The sequence below is a fragment of the Ranitomeya variabilis genome, chromosome 6 (assembly GCF_051348905.1).
Source record: "Ranitomeya variabilis isolate aRanVar5 chromosome 6, aRanVar5.hap1, whole genome shotgun sequence".
Classification (NCBI taxonomy): Eukaryota; Metazoa; Chordata; class Amphibia; order Anura; family Dendrobatidae; genus Ranitomeya; species Ranitomeya variabilis.
This window is the reverse complement of record NC_135237.1, coordinates 452,962,986-452,987,069: the sequence shown is the minus strand read 5'-3', so window position 1 is coordinate 452,987,069 and position 24,084 is coordinate 452,962,986. Positions and strand designations below refer to the sequence as shown.

Sequence of the window (24,084 nt, the reverse complement as noted above, 5' to 3'; positions counted from 1 at the left end):
TAAATGCTGGTGTTACTGTCGTCCATGTGACAGGCACAGGGAGTAGATGCATGGTCATAAATAAAGGACTGTATACTTGATCGTACCTTTATGTGATGTCACATAGGAGCTATGTCCATCCTGAGGATCGAGCCCCGACTGTCAGAAGTCATTCTCCTATTAGCATTTCTAGATGGAAAAGTGCATGTTTATTCCAATAAAGAGAACATTTATTGTCCCCTATTGTAAAACTGCTCTTTAGGTATAGGTAATGTTTGTTTTATGTCTTCTAGGAAAATCATCAGCGCGTCAGCATATTTTTTGATTATGCTCGCCGTGGGAAGAACACGGCCTGGTCCTACTTTCTACCAATGTTAAATCGTCAGGATCTGTTCACTGTCCACATGGTAAGATAGTGTTCGCACCTTTATATGCTTTTTTCTTAAAGGGATTATTCTGCCCACCATTATTGATACCTGTCTAATTGCCAAATTTTTAAGATGTACACACCTGTTAGCAATTCTGGTGCATTAGGAACTGTCTAAAAGTCAAAAGGACAGATGTAATAATATAAAAAAACCATCTTAATAAACTTGACCAAAACAAAATCATGTTGGAGACCACGTGTAATTTTGTTGAACAAAGGATAAATAAGTAAATTTTAATGCAAACTTGACAATTGACACTTTTTTATATAGTCAAATGGATTTGTGAATGTCGACCTATATCCCTATATGCATTCTTATCCATCTGAACAAATATAACCCCAATTCCAAAAAAGTTGTGACTTTGAAATGTAAAAAAAAACAAAAAAACTTTTGTAGCCATATTTTATTCACAACATTAATATAGAATACAAATCAGAAGCTGGAAGTTCGACATTTGTCCATTTCAGTCGAAGAAAATAAATAATTTAGAAATTGATATATGAAAAGTTGGCACACGGTTGACAAAGGACTGTAAAAGTAAGTGTTTTTAATGAAAAATAACTGGGGGTCAATTTTTAACTAAGTCACATGATTCAGTGTGAAAAGAGCATGTTAGAGAGGCAGAGTCTCTCAGAAGCAAAGATGGTCGAAAGTTACAACCTGTGAATTGCTGTATCTAAAAATTGTGGAACAATTTCAGAAAAAATGTTCCTTAATGTAAAGTTGCAAAGATGTTGAATATCCCACCATCTGCAGAGCATAATATCATCAAAAGATTCACAGATTTTGGAGAAATCCATGTCTTATCTTCTTATCACCTTATCACTTAATCTTCTTAGATTTTTTTTTTTTTTTGCATCTTACAGTTGGTATACTCTAGGGCAGAGGTGTCAAACTGCATTCCTCGAGGGCCGCCAACAGGTCATGTTTTCAGGATTTCCTTGTATTGCACAGGTGATAATTTAATCACCTGCACAGAATGATTCCAGCACCTTGTGGAATGCTAAGGAAATCCTGAAAACATGACCTGTTGGCGGCCCTCGAGGAATGCAGTTTGACACCTCTGCTCTAGGGTACTAGGGACATTCAATTTGTGGAGAACAACTTGTCTGCAAATAGAATTTTTCATGGAAATCCATTCAAACTTTGCATGATCCGCTCATTTCTAATCAATATTGAGCATTTTAAGGGGTTTTAGAACAACATCTGCTCCCATCCAGACATCTATTTCAGGGAAGGTCTTGAATATTTCAGCAAGGACATACTAAACCACATACTGCATCCATCACAATCACATGGCTTCAAAGAAGATGATGAATCTGACGCCTCACCAATAGAAAACATTTGAGTTGAAAAATCAGGCAAAGAAGACCCCGGACTATTGAGCATCAAGAATCCTACATCAGACAAGAATGGGAAATGATTCCTGTCCCATAACTCCATCAATTTGTCTCTTCCCTTCCCAAACTTTTACAGACTGTTGTAAAAAGAAGAGAGGATGCTACACAATAGTAGACCTGGCCGTGTCCCAATGTTTTGGAGAAGTGTTACTACCATCGATTTCTAAATGAGTTAATGTTTAAATGAATTAAAAAATGTCTAACATAAATTCTGATCTGTGTCTTATGTTCTGTTGTGAAAATAATCAAAAAAACATTGCATTTTTGTTTTCTTTACACTCTACACAGCTTGACAAGTCTTTTGGGATTGGGGTTGTACGTTTTACGCTTTGTTCATCCATAAGTTCTTTTGCAGTGTGATTTGGCGACAGATGGGCATTTGTGATTATTTGGCATGGCACAAAATGCTCCTTTATTATGTGACACTACTGCAGTGAAAGTCTTTTACAGTCAATGGTAGTAGATCATTGTCAGTAGTGTTATATTCTGCTGTACTTTGCACTACTTCTATACCCCCTGTGTAGTGCATAAGAACCAAGAGAAAAAAGGACTATAAATTGACTAAAATCAAAAACATTTATTACAACATATATACTTAAATATAACAAACCTAATAGAAAACACAACACATTAAAGGACAAACACCAGTACCCTGACGACCTAAAAGCGTATTGTAAAAATTAGAAAAGATACATTAGATGTCTGTATTCATAAAAATGTATAATGTGAATATGTACTTAGTTATCTAATATAAACACAATAGCTGCTAAAAACTATTTGTCATAATAAACAATCTACGTAAAACCCGTGCCCCTAACGCCCACCCCCACTCCCTCTCTCTGGGACTCCCCTCTGTCTGCAATAAGCTCCATGTGATTCACAACCCCTTTACCTCTTCGCTATCTTTCTTTCCTGGGCCTCATCGAAACTTGGCTGACACCTTCTGACATGACCTCCCCTGCTGCGCTGTGTTACGATGGCCCCCACTTCACCCACACTTCCCGCCCTGGCAACAGGCATGGTGGAGGAGTGGGTCTTCTCCTTTCTAACAGCTGCACCTTGAACCTCATCGCACCTCTACCCTCCCTTATCCTCCCCTCTTTTGAAGTCCACTGTCCACATCTACTCTCCCTCGAATCTCCAAAGTGGCATCATATACCGAACTCCAGGCCTGGTCACTGCCTTTATTGACCATTTCCCACCTGGCTTCTTCACTTTCTCTCTGCTGTCATTCCCACCATCAACATGGGTGACTTCAACATCCTCATTGGCCCCTGCCAGTCAGCAGTCTCCAAATTCCTGTCTTACTTCATCTTTTGGACTTACTCAATGGTCCCTCCTCTACCACTTACACTGGTGGGACATACATTAGATCTTGTTTTCACCCGCCTCTGCTCCCAACCTAACCTCACAACCTCCCCTCTTCCCTTATCTGACCACCATCTACTCACATTCCCATGCCTGTCCTTCTCACCTGTCACCCATGTCCAGCAACCAGCGCACCCCCGCAGAAACCTCACACATCTAGACACTTGCACACTCTCGGACTCTATTCTTCCACTAGCATCTATATCTTCACACCACAACACAGAGAGGGCCACTGCTTTCTACAATTCCAACAGCTATTGACTCGGTCGCCTCTCTCAATCAATACACGACCCTGGCACAATAACTTCACTAAACATCTTCGGCTAGTGTCCAGGATTGCGAAGCGGCGTTGGAAGAAAACACATTTCTTCACTGCTTTCAAACAAGCAACACTTGCATTCAAATCAGGGAAGTCTTTATTGTTCAACCACCACAACCCCTTAGTATACCTGACCAATGCCTTTACACCATAACCTCCCTCTCCAACATCACTGAAGGAGAGCTTACTCGTCTCCTCTCCAAATCGCACCTCACCACTTGTGCACTTGCTCCCATTCCATCACATCCCTCCTCCCCCCCAACTTCACCACCACACTTATCCCATCCCTAACCCATCTCTTCAACTTATCATTAACTTCTGGCACCTTCCGCTCTGCTTTTAAACATGCCACAATCATACCTATCCTTAAAAAGCCATCCCTCGACCCAACCGCTGTGTCCAGCTATCGCCCCATGTCGCTGCTCCCATTCACTTCCAAACTCCTTGAGCAGCATGCTCATGCTGAACATTTCCGGCACTTCACATCTAATTCATTCTTCAACAACCTACAATCTGGCTACCATCCCCACCATTCCACTGAAACTGCCCTGACCAAAATTACTAACAATGTATTTACTACCAAAGCTAACAGACTATTCTCTATTCTCCTTCTTGACCTATACTCTGCCTTGAACACAGTAGACCACTGCCTCCTACTACCCTCTCCTGCTTTGGTGTCATAGAACTTGTCCTGTCCTGGATCTCCTCATACCTTACCAACCACACATTTAGCGTCTCCTACTCCCAAACTTCCTCCCCATCCCACCCTTTCTCTGTTGGAGCCCCTCAAGGCTCTTTTCTAGGAACCCTACTCTTCTTGATCTATACCCTCGGCCTGAGACAGCTCATAAAGTCCTCTGGCTTCTAGTACCATCTGTGCACTGATGACACTCAGATCTACCTCTCTGGCTCAGATGTCACCTCTCTGCTGTCCAGAATCCCGGAATGTCTATCAGCCATATCCTCCTTCTTCTCCTCTCGTTTCCTCAAGCTCAATGTGGACAAACCGGACTCATTGTCTTTCCTCCATCTCACGCATTTTCCCTACCTGATCTATCCATCATAATAAATGACATCACACTTTCCCCTGTAATGGAAATCTGCTGCCTTGGAGTAACCCTTGACTCTGCCCTGTCCTTCAAGCCATACATCCAAGCTCTCGCCACGTCTTGTCTCCTCCAGCTCAAAAATATTTTCAGAATTCGTTCTTTCCTTACCCAATCACGCCCAATACTTCTCCCGAATATTCTTTGGAATTCTGTGCCCCGAAAAGTCCAATTAGCCACCACATTTGGATCCTTCAGACGGAACCTGAAAACCCATCTCGTCAAGAAAGATAACGACCTGCAATGTTCACGCTGCCACCTCAACACCACCGAAGCCATTGAAACCTCCAACCTACTGTCTCCTTCGCCATTATTTTGTATAATGTAAGCCTGCAAGGTTAAGGTCCTCTTCTCTCTGTACCAATCAATCATTGTTAGTTTGTTTTCTGTAAGTGATATTTGTATTTTGTATGTAACCCCTCATGCAGCACCATGGAATTAATGGTGCTATGTAAATTAATAATTAAACAGTCAACTGTGTAGGTAAACTATGTGTGATGCTAGTCACTACTCACAGATGAGTGATGAGGCTGGGTATTTAAGAGGTCCGAAGGCGTAGTCAGGAAACAGTCCGAGGTCAATATTCCAAGAAGGGATAATGACAAAAGGGCTAGACAAACAGATGGTCAAGACAAATCCAAGGTCAAGCATCAAAGATCAGAATACCAAAGAGCAAAAAAGCAAGTGCACATCTCATGAGCTTTAGATAATTTGGCATTAGGGATAAGATTAATAGCACAATCATAAGGAGGATGGAATGTAATATCACTGCCTCTTTTTCCAAATACACCTCTCCAAAGTCTTTCAGGTACCCTGGTAGACCCTCTAGAGTTGTGGAGTAAATTTGTACAGAACTAAGACATTTCTTATGACAATCTACTTAACAAGAAAGGGAAATATCGGACAATATAGATAGAGGACACAGTGGTCAAACTGCATTATACATCCCAAATAGACCAATATGCATGTCTGAAAGATTTCTAAGCTAAATATGTACGTGTTGGATTTCTTGTATCTCGCCACTGCGTACCTCAGCAGTGTCCATGAGCTAAGTGGTGACATGAGCCCGTGTACCTGTTCTAATGTCTGTCAGTACTAACACTGGCTGACATCAATGCCTTCAGGTCTTGCATTGCCTGGATCTTAATACTTGGAGAATAGACTAGTAATTAGTACTTAATGTGCTGAATTCAGTCTTGAATTATATTCTGATTTTTAAGTCTTGGGGTGTTTAAGTGATATATATTTTTTTTTATTATGCATTTTTCTCTCCTCTCTTTTAGGCAGCTCGTATAATTGCTAAATTGGCAGCGTGGGGGAGAGAATTGATGGAGGGCAGCGATTTAAATTACTACTTCAACTGGATTAAAACTCAGCTGAGCTCCCAGGTATTCCTTTCCACTTGCTGGATTCATTGGTAGATTATGTCGTTTTGTAACAAGTGGCATAAAATTGTAATTACTGGCATTACAGAATCTTAACGACTCCCTATACATTAGCTGTATCTACATTTCCACAGTATGTGTCGGCTCAGAATGAGAGCGTACGGCTGGACCGGTAATATTGCGCTGTGTGGCTTCATTCTGCACAGACAAGAACTTGCTCTTCTGAAGGATTATGGATACAGGGACAATCTGCACCCACTGTTTTCAATCCTTACAGAATGTTATAGATGCTTTTTTTCTTTTTAATTAAAAGGTAACCTCCCTAGCTATAAATGCAGTCTTTTCTAGACCAGGAAGATCTGAGACAAGTGACATATAGTTTTGTGAGACATTATTCCGTGTATACTGTCGTTTAGTTGGGTCCTGTGGGTGGTCTGACTCGCTATCTAATGTGAACTTAACAGGAATAAGACATTCTACTGACTCCTAAATGCTCCAGAATGAGCATAGATTCAGATTAATAAACATTATATGCTAATAATTTATCAATCATCTCTAAAACATGCACCTGCATTTTCAATGTGACTAGTAGCAAAGTGGTAAAGCTGTAACAGCTGCCTTGGTGCCTCATCATATCAACATGTATCCTACCATCAGGACTTTATTGTCCTACTAAACATATAGGAAGTAGAAAGGCAGCACTCACCGTTTCCTTAGTGGTTAACAGTCCTTTATTTGAACTCCTATGGACAGCCATTAAGCGATGCAGCAGTGTGGGGAGGGAGACATGCGGGGAGACAGGTGGCAACGGCCGTTTCGCGCTTCTACGTGATTGGACCCGTTGAAGCGCTATCCAAGCGCGAAACGGCCGTCGTGCACCTGTCTCCCACATGTCTCCCTCCACATACTGCCGCACTGCTTAATGGAGGAGTTAAAACAATAGGACTTTTAACCACAAATGAAACGGTGAGTGCACTGGTGCCTGTCCATTCCTTATCTCCATATTCTCTTTATTTTCCTACCATTTGCGGTGCTACTGCTTTATGTTCAGGGACGGTTATCTATCATTACCACTGTTCTAACATATGCAAAAAGACGCAATCTAGCTCACTCGCCTATGATCTGCGGTGCCCGGAATCTAGCAAAATAAAATCTTCAGGCTTCATTTAGATTTTCACTCTTAACTCCAGTAAAGGCAGGCCAACAAGACCCCCTATACATGAGCTGCCATGTTTTAGGCCTCATGGGGCCTGTAAACCTGTGAGATGCACAGGTGGCTGGTAATAAAGCCTAATGCTGTGATAATCGAAAAACGCTATGTGAGCAGATTTATGGAGCAGCTGTGAATGTCTCATGATAAGCTATGAATGAAGAGCAGAGGATTATAAGCGTCAATGTAAATGGATAAACATCTAGAACAAAAATCTGTGAAAAATGCAACTGCACAAGAGTAGAAATAAATAGTCGCTGTTATTCAAACAAGTGTTGCATTAGTCAGTAGTGTATAAAACTTTGTAATATATTGTATCAAAGTAAGCTGCTTCTTTTATCCACTTATGAGCCACGTCTTCCCTTCTTCCTGAACTCGTCATTCACTCATGAAAGGAAACAACTCTAAGTCTTGGTCAAAGTAAGAGGGACTTCCATCTCAGTGAGGTGTCAGGTTACACCTCCTATTATACCTAATGCATGTATAGTGTAGGGGGAACAAACTGCAGCTTCAAGCTGCTGTTTACCCCCACTTCAATGCTGGATTCACAGCCACATGGCTCAGTGCTACTCTTAAACGTCTTCCATTCTGCTGCTGCCTCTGTTGGTGTGCAAGAGAGAAAGAAGAGGGGATGTCCATCTCTGTGTGCTGTGTTTGGAAGACCTATCTCAACCCACTAGTTCCAGGAGAACTGAAAATTAGCGAGAGAGCATGCAGAGGGGAACAAAGCATACAATGGTCAGAAATAGGCCCTGATTAGTTATTTGAGGCTTTTTAAACCTTTTGGCCACTTTTTTGTTTGTGGTTTATTCTTTGATACACCATCAGTACCTGATCGTAACCAGCCTTGGCCACCATGGTTTTGACAGTTGCTATGTACTCTCAGAATTTGAGAACCTTTTTTTCTTGTAGATAAGCAAATCAATGTACATGACCCTTGTCCAGCAGTACGTCAGTAGTCCGTGGCCACTAGAAAGGAGTCCTGTGAGCTGCGTCTTATATGCGGGCATCCCTAGTGCTCCTTCTGATTAGTAGGCCTGGCGCGACATTATACATGCATCGCACCACAACAATCGCGTTGCGCAAGGCCTACAAATCAGAGAAAATGCTATAGATTCCAGCAAGTAGTATGCTGTTCGCAGGGCTTCCCGTCTGCGGCCACAGTATATTGATGCTGACTTTGGACCATGGTCCTGAAAGTGTACTCTTTCTAGTTTTTTTTTTTTTTAATTTTTTTACTTATGCACCATCTAAACGGAAAACTCAACAAATGTAAAAAATATAAAGCAGAAAAAAAAACACCAAAGCACTAAGTAAAATAACAAAGAGAAGCAAATAAATTGTATAGTACTCTTAAATAACTTTTTAACATTTCTTTCTTTCAGAAATCACGAAGTGGAGGCGCTATGGAAACAGGAACAGTTTCTCCGAGTGATGTAAGTGTTTAGAACTAAAATCAGATGATCGTAGATCTGGAACAATGGTGAATCATAGTCTAGGGTACAGACACTTGACATTAGGTTGCCCGCATGTTACTTACTGCTAGTTGTCTTCAGTTTAGTTTCCCTGTAACTTCTCTCGTTACATTAATATCTTAAAGTCCCCGCTCTGTCTTTCATCTGTGCCACCCACATTTCTTTTCACACTTCTCATTACGTGACACCAAGCTATGGATGGACGGAGGCTGACCCAAAGACCTATTGAAAATCAAAGTCACAAGGTTTGGATAGAAAACGTGAGACAAGTCGACTGAGTCGAAGGTGATTGTGGAGGCGGCAGAAGATGTAATGAGACTCTTCGTAAGGGCTTGATGAAAATAAGCAGCAAGACACAATGTTATCAGTAGTGTCTGGTTGTAATTTAACTCACGTTTTACCGTTCCTTTAGATTTTTGTTTCCAGTTATTCACCTTTATATGATGCTGCACAGAGATGTGACCGTGAATCTCTGTAGTTTTGGTCATCCGTAGTATTCATTCATCATTATGTCTACAAACGTGATTTTCTGTAATGTTAAATTCTCCACCCAAGTGAGGCGGCCTTATTTCATGGTCTATATACAGACCGCTCTTCCTAGACCTCTCACAGGTCTCCCAATTGGAACTAAGAATCTCATAAGTATATATGAAGCTGATAACCGAAAAGATACTTCCTTGACACTTGCGGTTTATTTGAAATTACATATGGACTGCAGTGTGCAGTCGTGGGGCCTTGAGGAAGCCTGTGTTCATGCGAAACGGTGTCGGCTGATACAGTCCATATGGCGTTTAAAATAAAGCGCAAGTTTCATGAGGCCTTTAGCATGTGTTCACTTCCAATGGTTTGTGTTCCAGATCTGCTCTTCCCACTCTAATTTGAGACATAAAGTAGGACCTATTGTCATCTCTTGGTAGTATTCCACTCTCTATTCTTGCAGTCCCATACCATTTTAAAAGTATACACATAGTGTGATTCTCCGCTGTCTCCTCCCTTTTTGATTGTGAGACCCATATAAACTCTTACCATCATCTCAATGGCAACTCCCAATTTAAAGGCCCCCATACATATTAGATAAAAGTTGGCCAAAATCGTCTGACTATCTTTTGTGTAAGAAGGCTCCCCGACATCATCTGTTGGAGGAGAGAAGGATCCAGTCTGTGGAATTTCAGCAGCCAATCCCTGCTTTGCGCTTTATATGGAGGAGTTGGGAGAGCTAGCTGTCGGCTGAATGATTTCTCAGTCGATAACTATTTAATTTGTCTGGCCAGCTTTTTGAGTGTTGTGTGCGATAAGGCAAACTCTCTAAAGCTGGTCATGCACATTAGATGGCTGATGGCCATCTCTCCCATACACTGGCGCACTCGTTCAGTTGAGCGCTCCTATGTTCTCTATGAGAAAGTTGCCGATAGACATCACTGCCGGCAGTTCATTATCAGAAAACTTTGCGATTAGTATCTCGAAATCAGGCGTGCCTAACCAAATCAACATCTTCTCTATCAATTGGCTTTTCCTCCTATATTAGTGTGTTGTCTGAGCACATCAATATCGGTGGGTTCCGCCAACATTAGTCTAATGCCTTTGGGGCCCTTAAGACTAGCAATGCACATTAGATGGCTGTTAGCCAATTGCTTGTTCACTTTTTTGGACCCCCAAAACTTATGTACAATCAGCCCTGGTAAGAGGAGGGGATCCCAAGGCTCTGGCGGCAGCTTACCCTTCAGAGGACAGAAGAATTGGTAGTGCTAACCCAATTCCGCTAATCTCATCTCCCCCCGACATCTGCCATTAGGATAGGTTAGATGGCTGACTAGTGTGGCCTATTTTTGTTAATTATCATATGGCTTTCATTTTTCTAATTGCTTTCAAGTTGTTCTCTTCCGTAGGTCTGATTGAGCTCTTTAGACGACCTGTACATTGCTTTTAGAGGGTAATCGTTTGGGAATGCGGATTTGTAAATTTTTTTTTCCCAGATGCGTGTCCATGTAAATGTGCTTCTTATAGAAAGTCATATTACTTATCAACTTTCCGTGCACTGGAATCTACTAATGTAAAAGATTGCTTAGATAAAATCTCAGAAAATTGTTCATTAATGGACATTTGTCAATGCAAATGAAAGCCTTGAATTTAACCCTGCAAATTGTGCTCATAATGGCACCAACCACCACTCATTTCTTTTATACGTTAAGAGCTGTGTGACTTATTTTTTTTTGTGCAGGATTTTTTTTATCCTTTCATGTAGCTTTTGTCTGATAAGTGTGGGAAAGGAACATTCTGCGTGTAGCGGCAGAGAACTGACCTTGCGAGCTTCCGCTTAATGCTCCTCTGGCGATACACAGTTTACATTCATTTTGAGTTCTCCGCTATGCAGCGTCATATAGGAATCGTGTCACATTTGTATTAAAGGTATTAAATGTTGAAAACCAAATCCGAATCCTCATTACGGCATACAGTAGTGTGATAACCTTTGTCATTTTTCATTGTTTTTTGTAGTTCATAAAATGTATTCTAGCATTTGGTGCACGCGTCATTTATGCTTTGTACCTGGCCATTAATAATTTTTTAGCTATTAATGTAAATCTCATTTTGGGAAGATACTCTCTATTCATTGTTGTTAGCAAAGTCTACCTTTTTTGTGTTTCCCACCCTCCACCCCTGTGATGTTTGCTGCCTTACACCTCTTCTTGCTGCCTTTCTTCTGGAAATGTTTGATCTTCTGTTCTAGTGGCATCTGATGTGAGCATTATTGAGCAAGCCTCACACAACAGATCCACGCAGTACATAAATTTAGGTTAGATTTTTGAAAGGTTCTTCAAGCCAAAATTGGCTGTCCAAACATATCCTATTTGAGGAGAGATAATCCGCAAACTGAAGGATCAGATTATAGTTGGTGTATGTAGAAGCCTGTAAAGGAGGAGAAAGGAGCAGACTAAGGGTATGTGCACGCGTAGTTTTGAGCTCTGCGTTTTTTTCCTCAGTGGATTTGATAAATCTGCAGGTAAAAAGCACTGCGTTTTACCTGTAGATTTACTGTGGATTAACCGCGGATTTTATGCGGATTCCGCAGCGGTTTACACCTGCTCCATAATAGGAATCCACAGGTGTAAAACCGCAGGTGGAATTGACATGCTGCGGAATGTAAACCGCTGCGTTTCCGCCTGTTTTTTTCCGCAGCATGGGCACAGCACAGCGGTTTCTGTTTTCCATAGGTTTACATGGTACTGTAAACTCATGGAAAACTGCTGCTGACCCACAGCTGCGGATCCGCAGCAAAATCCGCAACGTGTGCACATAGCCTTAGGGTTGTATAGTATACTTGCCGGCTTCTGGCATTAAATGGCCATCAATTGGCTAAATGTTTGTTTATTGGCAGTCGTTTAATAGCCTGTTTAGACCAGCCAACCACACTTCTCATGCATACGGAATGATAGCTAATTAAAAAAAAAAAAAAAGGTAAATAAAATTGGTCATGTTGAATTTCCAAAGCTGTGATACCTTTGTTCTGGCAGGAGTCAAGCCAGGATATCTATCAAGGGTTTACTTTGTTTTTCCCATTCAAAATCCCGTACGTTACCTGGTGTCTGAATGCCATAAAGTTTATTATCACTACATAAATGTATGATTGGTACAGGACCACCACTCATGGATCCTGTTTCCATCTCAAAAATGGTGTCCGGATGTGAATTGCTGGTGGAGAGGTGGTTGGAATCTTGACAGCAGCGTAACAAGGCCTTGTTCTCGAGATAGATGCAGATTCCACGTGCCATAAATGTACCAGACGGGAACATCCCTTTTAGTTTGCAATTTAACAGCACAGTTATTCAAAGGTTAGAGATCCTTCATGGTAATGGTCTTTCTAGAACTATTACTAAATGATAGGTTGACTTCCCTAAAGTATGACACATTCCTTGGCAATGGTGGTGATCCAAGCCAAGGAGCGGCTATGCAATCCATTTCCTAAACTGTATACAGTGCACGCACGAGCCAATAAATTCCAGTAATTGAGGTTACAAAACATAAACTCTGTGGATGCATAAATGAGCCCTTATCTATCACTCTCGCAATGGGCACTTTCCCCATCACAGCATCATACCGCCACAAATCCAATAATGTGTTATATGTTATGCAGCGGAAAAAGCCACACTGAGCTGCTGAAACCTGTCCAGAATAGCAAACAAGAGCAGACTTGTTTAGTAGGTTGCGGAGGGGATGCTGCACTTCGGAGATGGCAATATGCAGCAATCTGCTCCTCTAATAGAGCCTACCATTGTTAAGCTTAGTAAGGACTGCCAGACTACAATGTTAGGCTATTAGTGGGCAGTGTTTTCTGTACTTAGCCGTGAAGATCTTTGTAATAGAGAGTGCTCTACCGTATTTCCAGGGCGGTCAAACTCTTGCCCTATTGTAATGGCATCCTCCAACTTTTTTTTTTTTTCAGCCAGTAAACGGCTGAAAATTTTCTGGTACTGGAATTGTTTTTTTTTGCCTGTACTGTAGTCAAAATAATTTCTCTTGTGTTTTCTTTGCCTGCGGTGCTAATGTCTGCCGTTCCCCCTCCTCTAGAGCTCCCAGTACGTGCAGTGTGTTGCTGGATGCCTTCAGCTGATGCTGAGGGTTAATGAGTATCGCTTCGCGTGGGTAGAAGCAGATGGTGTCACCTGGTAAGGCTCCTCACAAACCATAATCATAAATGCTGAGAAGCTTTGATAAGACAATTGATGTCGCCATGGATTTGACTGCAGCTTGGGAAACCAGTAATATGATTATTGAAATATATGAAGCTCAAAAAGTGCAGGATGCATGTGTGGCTTAGACTGAGAGAAACTTCTGAAGTGTGGGATGGTAGACGAGGTAGGTGCACATCACAGGAAATTGGATGTTTATGTGAACAGATAGAAAGGAGTCGGAAATGTACTTGTATCATACAATGTGATAAGGTTTGTACATCTTATAGAAGTTCTATCAATATGATAGGGGATAACTTCCTAGGGGTCAGACCACTGGGACCACCATCCATCCTGAGAGCGGGTCTCGGCAGAGCTCTGTCTGAATGGAGCTGGGATTGAGCATGAGCTCAGTAAATAGGAAGCCTATCCCCATCCCATCTCTTAATGAATAATGAATAAGGATAGCTTCCTAGGGGTCAGACCACTGGGACCACCACCCATCCTGAGAGAGGAGCTCTACAGAGCTGTCTGAATGGAACTGGGGTTGAGCATGAGCTCAGTATATAGGAAGTTATCCCTTATCTCTTCTCTAATGAATAGGGGATAACTTCTATGCTTGCCACAAGCCCTTTAACTGGAAAACCATTACAGGATCATTCTATTTGTGTGTGCCTCTGCCTGTGTGTGTATCGGTCCTAACACTAAAACCACCCTCCTAATTTTGTGTAGGTCCTTAAACCACTACAAAAGCATGGTCCCGTTGAGGCGTTACTTCTAGAAGAGTCTTCTGGTATCTGGCACCAAGATGTTAACAGCAGATCCTTTCAGTCTTCTAAGACTTAGTTCTCTCTGAAAAAACACTCCTTTTATGCATTCTGTCACAGGGTTACTGCCTTATATCCAAACACAGTATTCAGATCTGATCTTTGACATATCCATTCATTGTAATGAGGAAAGAGGAGTTCAAGGAGTCACCTTTTTTTCTGGTAGTCTTTTTTTTTTTTTTTTTACAGGACACAATAGTGTGATAGACTAGAGGTGGGAGAATGGATTTGCCGGCTCATCGGCCCGGTCTGTGACAACCTGCGGACTGCGGATCTCCTCTTATCGTATGGCATTCCCGACTCTTCTTTTGTTTATGGTGCAGCATCACATTTCGGCAGCACAGCTAATCAAGAGAAGAGCCTGGAGTGCTGGGAGATGAGGAGCAATCTCAAATTACTGACCTGGCCGATGGGCTAGAGGTCTGCAAATCGATTCTCCCATCTCTACTAAAGTCCTTAATTATTTGGGTCTTTACTTACAGTCATACTGAATGTATCTCACTTTTTTATCTTTCAGCATAATGTCCGTCCTGAGCAACAAATGTGGATTCCAGCTTCAGTATCAAATGATCTTCTCAATCTGGCTACTTGCCTTCAGTCCACAAATGTGTGAATATCTCCGAAGGTATAACATTGTGCCAGTATTGTCTGATATCCTCCAAGAGTCGGTCAAAGAGAAAGTGACAAGGATCATCCTTGCAGCTTTCAAGGTAAGTCACTCAATCTAAGGAGTACACCTCTGAGGGCCTGTCACTACTCCAGACATGGCCATTTCAGTACATACTTGTATTCTCTATAACACAACAATTCTGGGTAATTTTGTCCTAGAATTCTGTAAGATTTTTTTCCACAACTATTTCTTCTATAAATGTACAGATGGATGAACAGCTGAGTTTTACTGTTTGGGGATGTGTCCCTACTCACTCTGAGGCTGGTTTCACACGTCCCGTTTTTTATTTATTTATGGCTCAGGCGGCAGCTGATGAATACTCCCATCTCTAATTACTCTCACTGTAATTAGCGGCAGCAGATGTAGGCTGATAGGAGTAAGGCCGGCGTCACACTGGCGAGTTTTACGGACGTAAGAGCGCAGAAATTACGTCCGTAAAACTCGCAAAATAAACGGCACAATTATTCTCAATGGGGCTGCTCCTATCAGCCGTATATTACGGTTCATTATTATACGGCTTTCTACGGCCGTACAAAATCGCAGCATGCTGCGTTTGTCAGCGTATTGCGCAAAAAATTTGCCAATGAAAGTCTATGGGGGCGAGAAAAATACGGATTCCACACGGACCAGCAGTGTGACTTGCGAGAAATACGCAGCGGTGTTAGTGAAAAGTCGGTAATTCAATTGCCGGCTTTTCATTTCTCCTGCACAAACCCGACAGGATATGAGACATGGTTTACATACAGTAAACCATCTCATATCCCCATTTTTTTTGCATATTCCACACTACTAATGTTAGTAGTGTGTATGTGCAAAATTTCAGCGCTGTAGCTGCTAAAATAAAGGGTTAAATGGCGGAAAAAATTGGCGTGGGCTCCCGCGCAATTTTCTCCGCCAGAGTGGTAAAGCCAGTGACTGAGGGCAGATATTAATAGCCTAGAGAGGGTCCATGGTTATTGCCCCCCCCCCCCCCTGGCTACAAACATCTGCCCCCAGCCACCCCAGAAAAGGCACATCTGGAAAATGCGCCTATTCTGGCACTTGGCCACTCTCTTCCCACTCCCGTGTAGCGGTGGGATATGGGGTAATGAAGGGTTAATGCCACCTTGCTATTGTAAGGTGACATTAAGCCAGATTAATAATGGAGAGGCGTCAATTATGACACCTATCCATTATTAATCCAATTGTTTGAAAGGGTTAAAAAACACACACACATGATTTAAAAGTATTTTAATGAAATAAACACACAGGTTGTTGTAATAATTTATTGCTCTCTCAATCCATTTGCAGGCCCTCGCTTGGCAAAATAATAAACGCACAAAATACATACCCTCTGATGTCCGATCACGTCCCACGAGATAATCCATCTGAAGGGGTTAACTAATATTACAGGCACGAGCTGCGATAAACCACTCGCTCGTGCCTGTAATCCCCGGGTGCTGAAAGGAAAGCTGGATCTGTACTTACATTGAGTCGCGGTGATGCGCCCCTGCTGGATGTTCTCATGAACTGCAGCCTGGGAACTTTTTCCCACGCTCCAGGTCATATGAGGACATCCACCAGGGGGCGCATCACCGCGACTGAAGGAAATGTAGGTCAATGACCTACATTTCATTCATTCGCCGGGGATTACAGGCACGAGCACAGCTGCATTTGCAGGGCTCCTGCTTGTAAATTATTTTAACCCCTTCAGATGGATTACATCGTGGGACGTGACGGTTCAGCTGAGGGTATGTATCTTGTGCGTTTATTATTTTGCCAAGTGAGGGCCTGCAAATGGATTGAGAGAGCAATAAATTATTAAAACAACTGCTGTGTTTATTTCATTAAAATACTTTTAAATCATGTGTGTGTTTTTTAACCCTTTCATACAATTGGATTAATAATGGATAGGTGTCATCATTGACGCCTCTCCATTATTAATCTTGCTTAATGTCACCTTACAATAGCAAGGTGGCATTAACCCTTTATTACCCCATATCCCACTGCTACAGGGAGTGGGAAGAGAGTGGCCAAGTGCCAGAATAGGCGCATCTTCCAGATGTGCCTTTTCTGGGGTGGCTGGGGGCAGATGTTTTTAGCCACGGGGGGGCCAATAACCATGGACTCTCTCCTGGCTATTAATATCTGCCGTCAGTCACTGGCTTTACCATTCTGGCGGAGAAAATTGCGCGGGAGCCCATGCCAATTTTTTCCGCCATTTAACCCTTTATTTTAGCAGCTACAGCGCTGAAATTTTGCACATACACACTACTAACATTAGTAGTGTGGAATATGCAAAAAAAAAGGGGATATGAGATGGTTTACTGTATGTAAACCATGTCTCATATCCTGTTGGGTTTGTGCAGGAGAAATGAAAAGCCGGCAATTGAATTACCGGCTTATCACAGATATCGCGCTGAAGTAAATATAAATACAGAATATATATATATATGTGTCTCAATTATATATATATATATATATATATATATATATATATATATATATATATATATATATATATATATATATATATATATATATATATATATATATATATATATATATATATATATTGTATATATGTTTTCCCGAACATTTGAGCACATAAATCCATTAGATGTCGGTTTTGCAAGCCTGCGAGAAAATCTCGCAGTACGGATGCCATACGGAGGATGCCATGCGCAAAATACGCTGACACACCCTGACTATGGATCAATATTTTGGGAACATTTCTCCGTATTACGGCCGTAGTACGGACGTATAATACGTGGCGTATTGTCTTACGCCAAGTGTGACGCCGGCCTAATAGTGTCATCAGCTGCCGCCTGCTCTCGCTGTTATCAGTTAAATACTACACTCAACATTCTCCTCTGCTCACGCTGATTGCGGCAGAGCAGGGCGGAACGATGAGAGTGGTCTTCAGCACCCGGCGCTGGGTAACAGCACTAACTGTACCGCTGCTTCTCTGGTGCGGTATGTGTAGTACTAATGACACACGGATGTCATCAAGTTGGACGTGTGTGGGATGTTTTATAGCCCATGCTGTTGTTAAAAACTGGACTTGTCAGCGTATCTTGCCCACGGACACGCGGTCCGTTGAAACACACTTACGTTTGTAAGTGTCTCCGGTAGAGATGAGTGAATTTTCTTGGGTTCCTTTTTATTCGGAAAGCTAAAGCACTTGCCGAATAAGCTGCAGAGGGAACCCAGCATCCTGGATTGCATCGGCCGATCAGCTGATCAGTGCCGCAGCTGCATGTGTCAGTCACAACATATGCATGGAGAGCCTGTTTGTTGGGCTCTCCAGCTGATCGGGAAAGTTTGCTGCCCAGCATGTAAAACACAATCCCTCCAGAAAGGAAGAGATGAAAGTCAGGGAAAGATGGAGATAATAATGAGATGAGGGGCATGTTATCTCTGATATTCAGTATGTCAAAGTGGGAGCGATTACCAGGTTTTTCAAATACTGAATGTGGTGGTAAACTTTATTTTACATTGGCCTTGATCCCAATGAATGATGTACATATTTGCACTTCTGTTATGGCGCTATATATGTGTATTCTTGGAATAAAACCTAGCTTTTAATGCTGAAGCAGATATGTTTTCGCCGGTAATGTAAAACTCTAGTATTGAAATTCATAATAGTCCCGCCAAATGATGCTGTCATACCGCGGTCAATGCTCCTGATGCAGGATGCTTTAAAGGATTTGTTGTCACTATGGCAACAGCACTTTATTCAGAAAAAAAAAACATAAAATTGTAAAGAGTCAAGATTTAAGGCACAATGGCAAATATTACAGTTATCCTCTCACTACTATGCACACATAGACACGCACTGGATTATGATGGCTGTACTAGCAAACCAAGGCTGCTTTCTGAATGCGGGAGTCGTTTTTTCAATGTATGTGCGATGGGTAATGTAATATAAAGCATAGATGAAAGGGGCCAGACCACAATGGCACTAAAATCAGGTTATACATGCACCTTGTTTTACCCATTAGCTCTTGAAAAGAAGCATGTAAGAGCCATTTCAAAGACAAAATAGTTCAGGTTGTATTGGAGCAAAAAATCTGAAAAAAAAAAAAAGAAATTAATAACCCTTTAGTGACCGGGCTAATTTTTTTAAAAAAAATCTGACATATTTCACTTTATGTAGTAATAACTCTGGAATGCTTCCACATATCCCATTGATTTTGAGATTGTTTTTTTGTGACACATTATCATAAGGTATAATGTGTTGATATGCTTTGCTTTAATTTATGAAAATATTAGAAATTTTATAGAAATTAATAAAAAAAAAAAAAAATTAGCAGTTTTCAAACTTTGAATCCAGATAGTCATACCAGACAAAAACATGAATAAATAACCTTTCCGACATGTCAGCCTTACATCAGCGCCATTTGTAAAATGTTGTTTTATTTTGTTCGCATTTTAAAAGGTTTGAAAATGTAGCAGTCATTTTTTTTGGACATTTGCAAAACATATTTTTATAGGGACCTGTTCAGTTTTGAAGTGAGTTTGGGGGTCCTACATATTGTTTTCACTAAGGGGTTTAGAAGTTGGGGGTACTTTAGATCATTATCAAAATGTAGGAATGAATGGTAAAAGCCAGGTTTTATTAGGTACATCACCCTTTTCCCATCATTTAGACCCTGTTGACAGTCCAGTCTTATGACCATGAAGAAAAACTAAGAAAAAGGATATGCATAACACTGGGATCGACCATGAAAAGATAACAACTTTATTCAAAAAGGCACATCAAAACGAGACATACATTTAAAAGCATTTAAAAACAGAAAAAACAGCACATAGCTAGTAGGCTACATGCAACCCCCCAGACAGTTGGAGACAAATGTCATTTTAGCACTGAACAATGTGACAAATATTTAGAGAAGGTGCGTGCATATGAATTGAAACACGTACACTAATAAATACTCATACCACCAAATTATACCATACAGACATCAAACAGTATTGTGGACAAAGGTATAATATATACAAAATTTAGGCTCAGAGTATGCCCCTCATGCACCATAATAATTCCAATGAAAGCAAAACAACCTATAGGATGTTAACCAAAGAACTGGGGGTAAGATAACCACATATCAGATAAAGATATTCCACCCAGAAACAATAGCCAAGTTGTAAAGGAATATATCACCTAAAGACCAGGAGCGAGGCAGATAGTAAACTCCAAAGGAGCCCAAAGTGCAAGGATGCCGAGTAGAAATGAGGTAGTTCAAATACAAAGTGCTAATGCTGGGGAGAACTGGAGCCCCACGCGTATCGATGCTACAAGGGCATCTTCCTCAGGGGAAATGTGAGGTAAACAGCCTAGACTCGTTCTAATATAGCCAAATAATGAAACAAAATAAATATCACCTGTGAGCATTGCTATGACGTGCAGAGATCTGGAGGCATACACTTCCGGGTTACCAGGTTAATCCCCCTGCACATGTGCAGTGGGCAGCTCCTGCTGTATTGCCGAGGCTGCAGAGTAATACACACAATCCCGGCTAAGAGGTTGCTATGGGGGAAGTGACACCCAAGCACCTGCGCAGTGGAAGCAGGAAGGGAGAGGAGACCATAAAATGACTCACGCTATCCCAGCTAAGTGGTTGCCATAGAAACATTGACGCTGAAGTGCCTGCATTATTGAAGCAGGCTAGAAAAAAGAGCACAGAGTAATACAACAGTCCAGGCTAGATGATTGCCGAAATGACTTTAACACTTAAAACGCCTGCACAAATAAGGCCGGCAAGGAGAGGAGACTGAGATAATGCACACAATCCCAGCAGAGTAATTTACATGGAGACAAAAGGCGCTAAGTTGATTAAAGGAAGGTGCTTGCACACATACCATACATATATATATATATATATATATATATATATATATATATATATATATATATATATATATATATATATATATATATATATATATACATACACATACACATACACACACACATAACTCAGTATAGTATAACGATGAGGAATCATAACCACATAAGACGAAAGATAGAAGTCTAAATGGCGCTTTCTGCTGGTTTGAAGGGCACACACTCTGCATAAAATCTGGAATAGAGTAAAGAAAGATTATTTCCGTTCTACTAAATGTGCAAATAGGAGACGCAGTCCCAATTTACAAGTTACTAAGTTCACACATAAGAGACGCAGACCAAATTCCCAAATAAGAGAAATAGTCCCAACTTACAGGTAACTAAATTCTCAAATAAGAGACGTAGTCCCAGCTTGCAATTTGCTGAGTTTGCGGACAAAAGACGCAGTCCCAACTTAATGTGTATGGCAACTCCAAATAAATCAGGAATTGTGCATGTGTTGGTGCACCAAATCGTAATGAATAGGCTCACATCAAATATGGAGCCCAAGAGAATATAAATAAGCGCCTGCACAATATGGCAGACTCACTCAGCTAGTGCACACATGGAAACAATATGCTCAAAGAACTGAGTAAGTATATGCGTAAATTAATAGAAGAACGTGCATATGGTCAAACTCGATTGATATGTCCATTAAAGGTGAAGACGCGCATACCATATGCTGTAATAGAGGAGAATATGCCCAAGAGGACCTACAACAATCAACTAGCCCAGTGCCGGTGTATGCACATGCCATAGTTTAGTTAGGACAATGTGTCCAAAGGAAGCCCAAGAGAAAATATAGATCAAACCCACCAGACTAAGTTGATACGCCGAGTATAACAACTAAGAAGAAGAACATAGCAAATAGGAGCTGCCCACTGCACATGTGCAGGGGGATTAACCTGGTAACCCGGAAGTGTATGCCTCCAGATCTCTGCACGTCATAGCAATGCTCACAGGTGATATTTATTTTGTTTCATTATTTGGCTATATTAGAACGAGTCTAGGCTGTTTACCTCACATTTCCCCTGAGGAAGATGCCCTTGTAGCATCGATACGCGTGGGGCTCCAGTTCTCCCCAGCATTAGCACTTTGTATTTGAACTACCTCATTTCTACTCGGCATCCTTGCACTTTGGGCTCCTTTGGAGTTTACTATCTGCCTCGCTCCTGGTCTTTAGGTGATATATTCCTTTACAACTTGGCTATTGTTTCTGGGTGGAATATCTTTATCTGATATGTGGTTATCTTACCCCCAGTTCTTTGGTTAACATCCTATAGGTTGTTTTGCTTTCATTGGAATTATTATGGTGCATGAGGGGGCATACTCTGAGCCTAAATTTTGTATATATTATACCTTTGTCCACAATACTGTTTGATGTCTGTATGGTATAATTTGGTGGTATGAGTATTTATTAGTGTACGTGTTTCAATTCATATGCACGCACCTTCTCTAAATATTTGTCACATTGTTCAGTGCTAAAATGACATTTGTCTCCAACTGTCTGGGGGGTTGCATGTAGCCTACTAGCTATGTGCTGTTTTTTCTGTTTTTAAATGCTTTTAAATGTATGTCTCGTTTTGATGTGCCTTTTTGAATAAAGTTGTTATCTTTTCATGGTCGATCCCAGTGTTATGCATATCCTTTTTCTTAGTTTTTCTTCATAGCCTTTCTCATATGCATATGGTTGATCCCTGACTCACTTATGCTTTGTGGTGCCCGCTACCTTTTTTGTATACTTGTCCAGTCTTATGACCAATACGTCAAGTGCTCAGGGACAACAAACACAAGGCGCACCCAGCAAATGTATAGAAAAGTGTAGTCTGCTGCCCACAGCACAAGAGCTGGAAATGCTCCTAGCGGCTCATCAGTATAACATTTAAATGTTAGATTTCTTTAATGGCAAAATGATGCACTACAACCAAGGTAAGGATTTACCCAGCACGTACCTGTCAGTAGTGAGAGGTATAACATCCCGATGACAGCTTCTCTTTATCGTTAACAGTTTATTCTATACTTTGTTTTTGTTTTTCAATTGAAAATTATAGTTTTTATGACCATTTGATCTTTCAGAACTTCTGATGTGTTCCTATATAAAGGTGTCTTAATGTTGGGTTAGAAACATTTAAAGGGAGCCTGTCAGCAGGACTGTGCACAGTAACCTACAGACAGTGTCAGGTCGGCGCCGTTATACTGATTAAAATGATACCTGGTGATGAAATCAGTCTTGTGGTTGCTGTTTAATCTTTATTTCCAGTTTTGAGTTAATGATATCCTCATGCCCCGGGACAGCCTGTGGGGGGTTTGCTTGTGGTGCTCTGATTAGGTATTCATAATCCCTCACTGACCTGCCCCCTAGTTTACATACTGAATATTATATGTATTAAAAAAAAAAAAAATCACATTCAGCAGGTCGGCGCCTGTGCTGCAGCATGATCAAATCTATAATATGCATTAAATTGTTTTATGAAGTCATATACATTTATTCTGAAAAAAAAAAATTTGTTCTCAAAATGGCTCCGTCCGAACCTGCGTGGTAGCATCAATCAGCGATCCAATAGATGCTACTGCGCAAGCACCGCCGCTGCCATCATGGTGGAGACAAATTTTTATTTCCTCTAGCAAAATGGCGCCGGTGGTGCCTGTGCAGTAGGCGCCATTTTGAGAAAGACTTTTTTTTTCAGAATAAATGCATATGACTAAACAAAACCATTTGATGCATATTATAGATGCTATCATGCTGCAGCACAAGCGCCGGCACCTGCCTGCTGAATGTGATCTAATATTCAGTATGTAAAATAGGGGGCAGATCAGAGACCTGTCATAAGCCATCAGTATGAATACCTAATCAGAGCACCACATGAAGCCCCCACAGGCCGCCCCGGAGCACGAGAATCTCATTAACTGAAAACTGAAAATAAAGATTACACAACAACCACAAGACGGATTTTATCAACCAAGGTATCATTTTAATCAGTATAACGGCACCGACCTGACACTGTCTGTAGGTTACTGAGTACAATCCTGCTGACAGGTTCCCTTTTAAATATTTATTTTGGTTGCAGAATCTGCTAGAAAAATCCACTGAACGAGAGACCCGCCAGGAGTATGCCCTTGCCATGATCCAGTGTAAAGTTCTGAAGCAGCTGGAAAACCTGGAGCAGCAGAAATATGATGATGAAGATATCGTTGAAGATATCAAATTCCTCCTGGACAAACTGGGAGAAAGTGTGCAAGATTTAAGGTATGCAGCACTCACTGTTGTCCCTGCAGTTTAACTCTTTTGATACCCTGGGGCCGAATTATCAAGACTCGCTTAGCACATGCTTTCGCTGCAAGGCCCCATATTCACTAAGAGGCACATAACACTTTATGAATTTGGTG

General features: G+C 41.3%; 1 protein-coding gene across 2 annotated transcripts in view; it reads left to right on the top strand.

Annotated features, from left to right (window-relative positions):
- Positions 1-24,084, top strand: part of ATP6V1H (ATPase H+ transporting V1 subunit H) — a 162,295-nt gene that overhangs the window by 38,109 nt on the left and 100,102 nt on the right. For both annotated transcript variants that reach the window (XM_077270495.1, XM_077270494.1), the window contains exons 6-11: positions 273-386; positions 5,884-5,988; positions 8,581-8,631; positions 13,234-13,331; positions 14,679-14,871; positions 23,766-23,944. In XM_077270495.1, the coding sequence (XP_077126610.1) occupies positions 273-386; positions 5,884-5,988; positions 8,581-8,631; positions 13,234-13,331; positions 14,679-14,871; positions 23,766-23,944 (740 nt within the window). The remainder of the gene's footprint in view (positions 1-272; positions 387-5,883; positions 5,989-8,580; positions 8,632-13,233; positions 13,332-14,678; positions 14,872-23,765; positions 23,945-24,084) is intronic.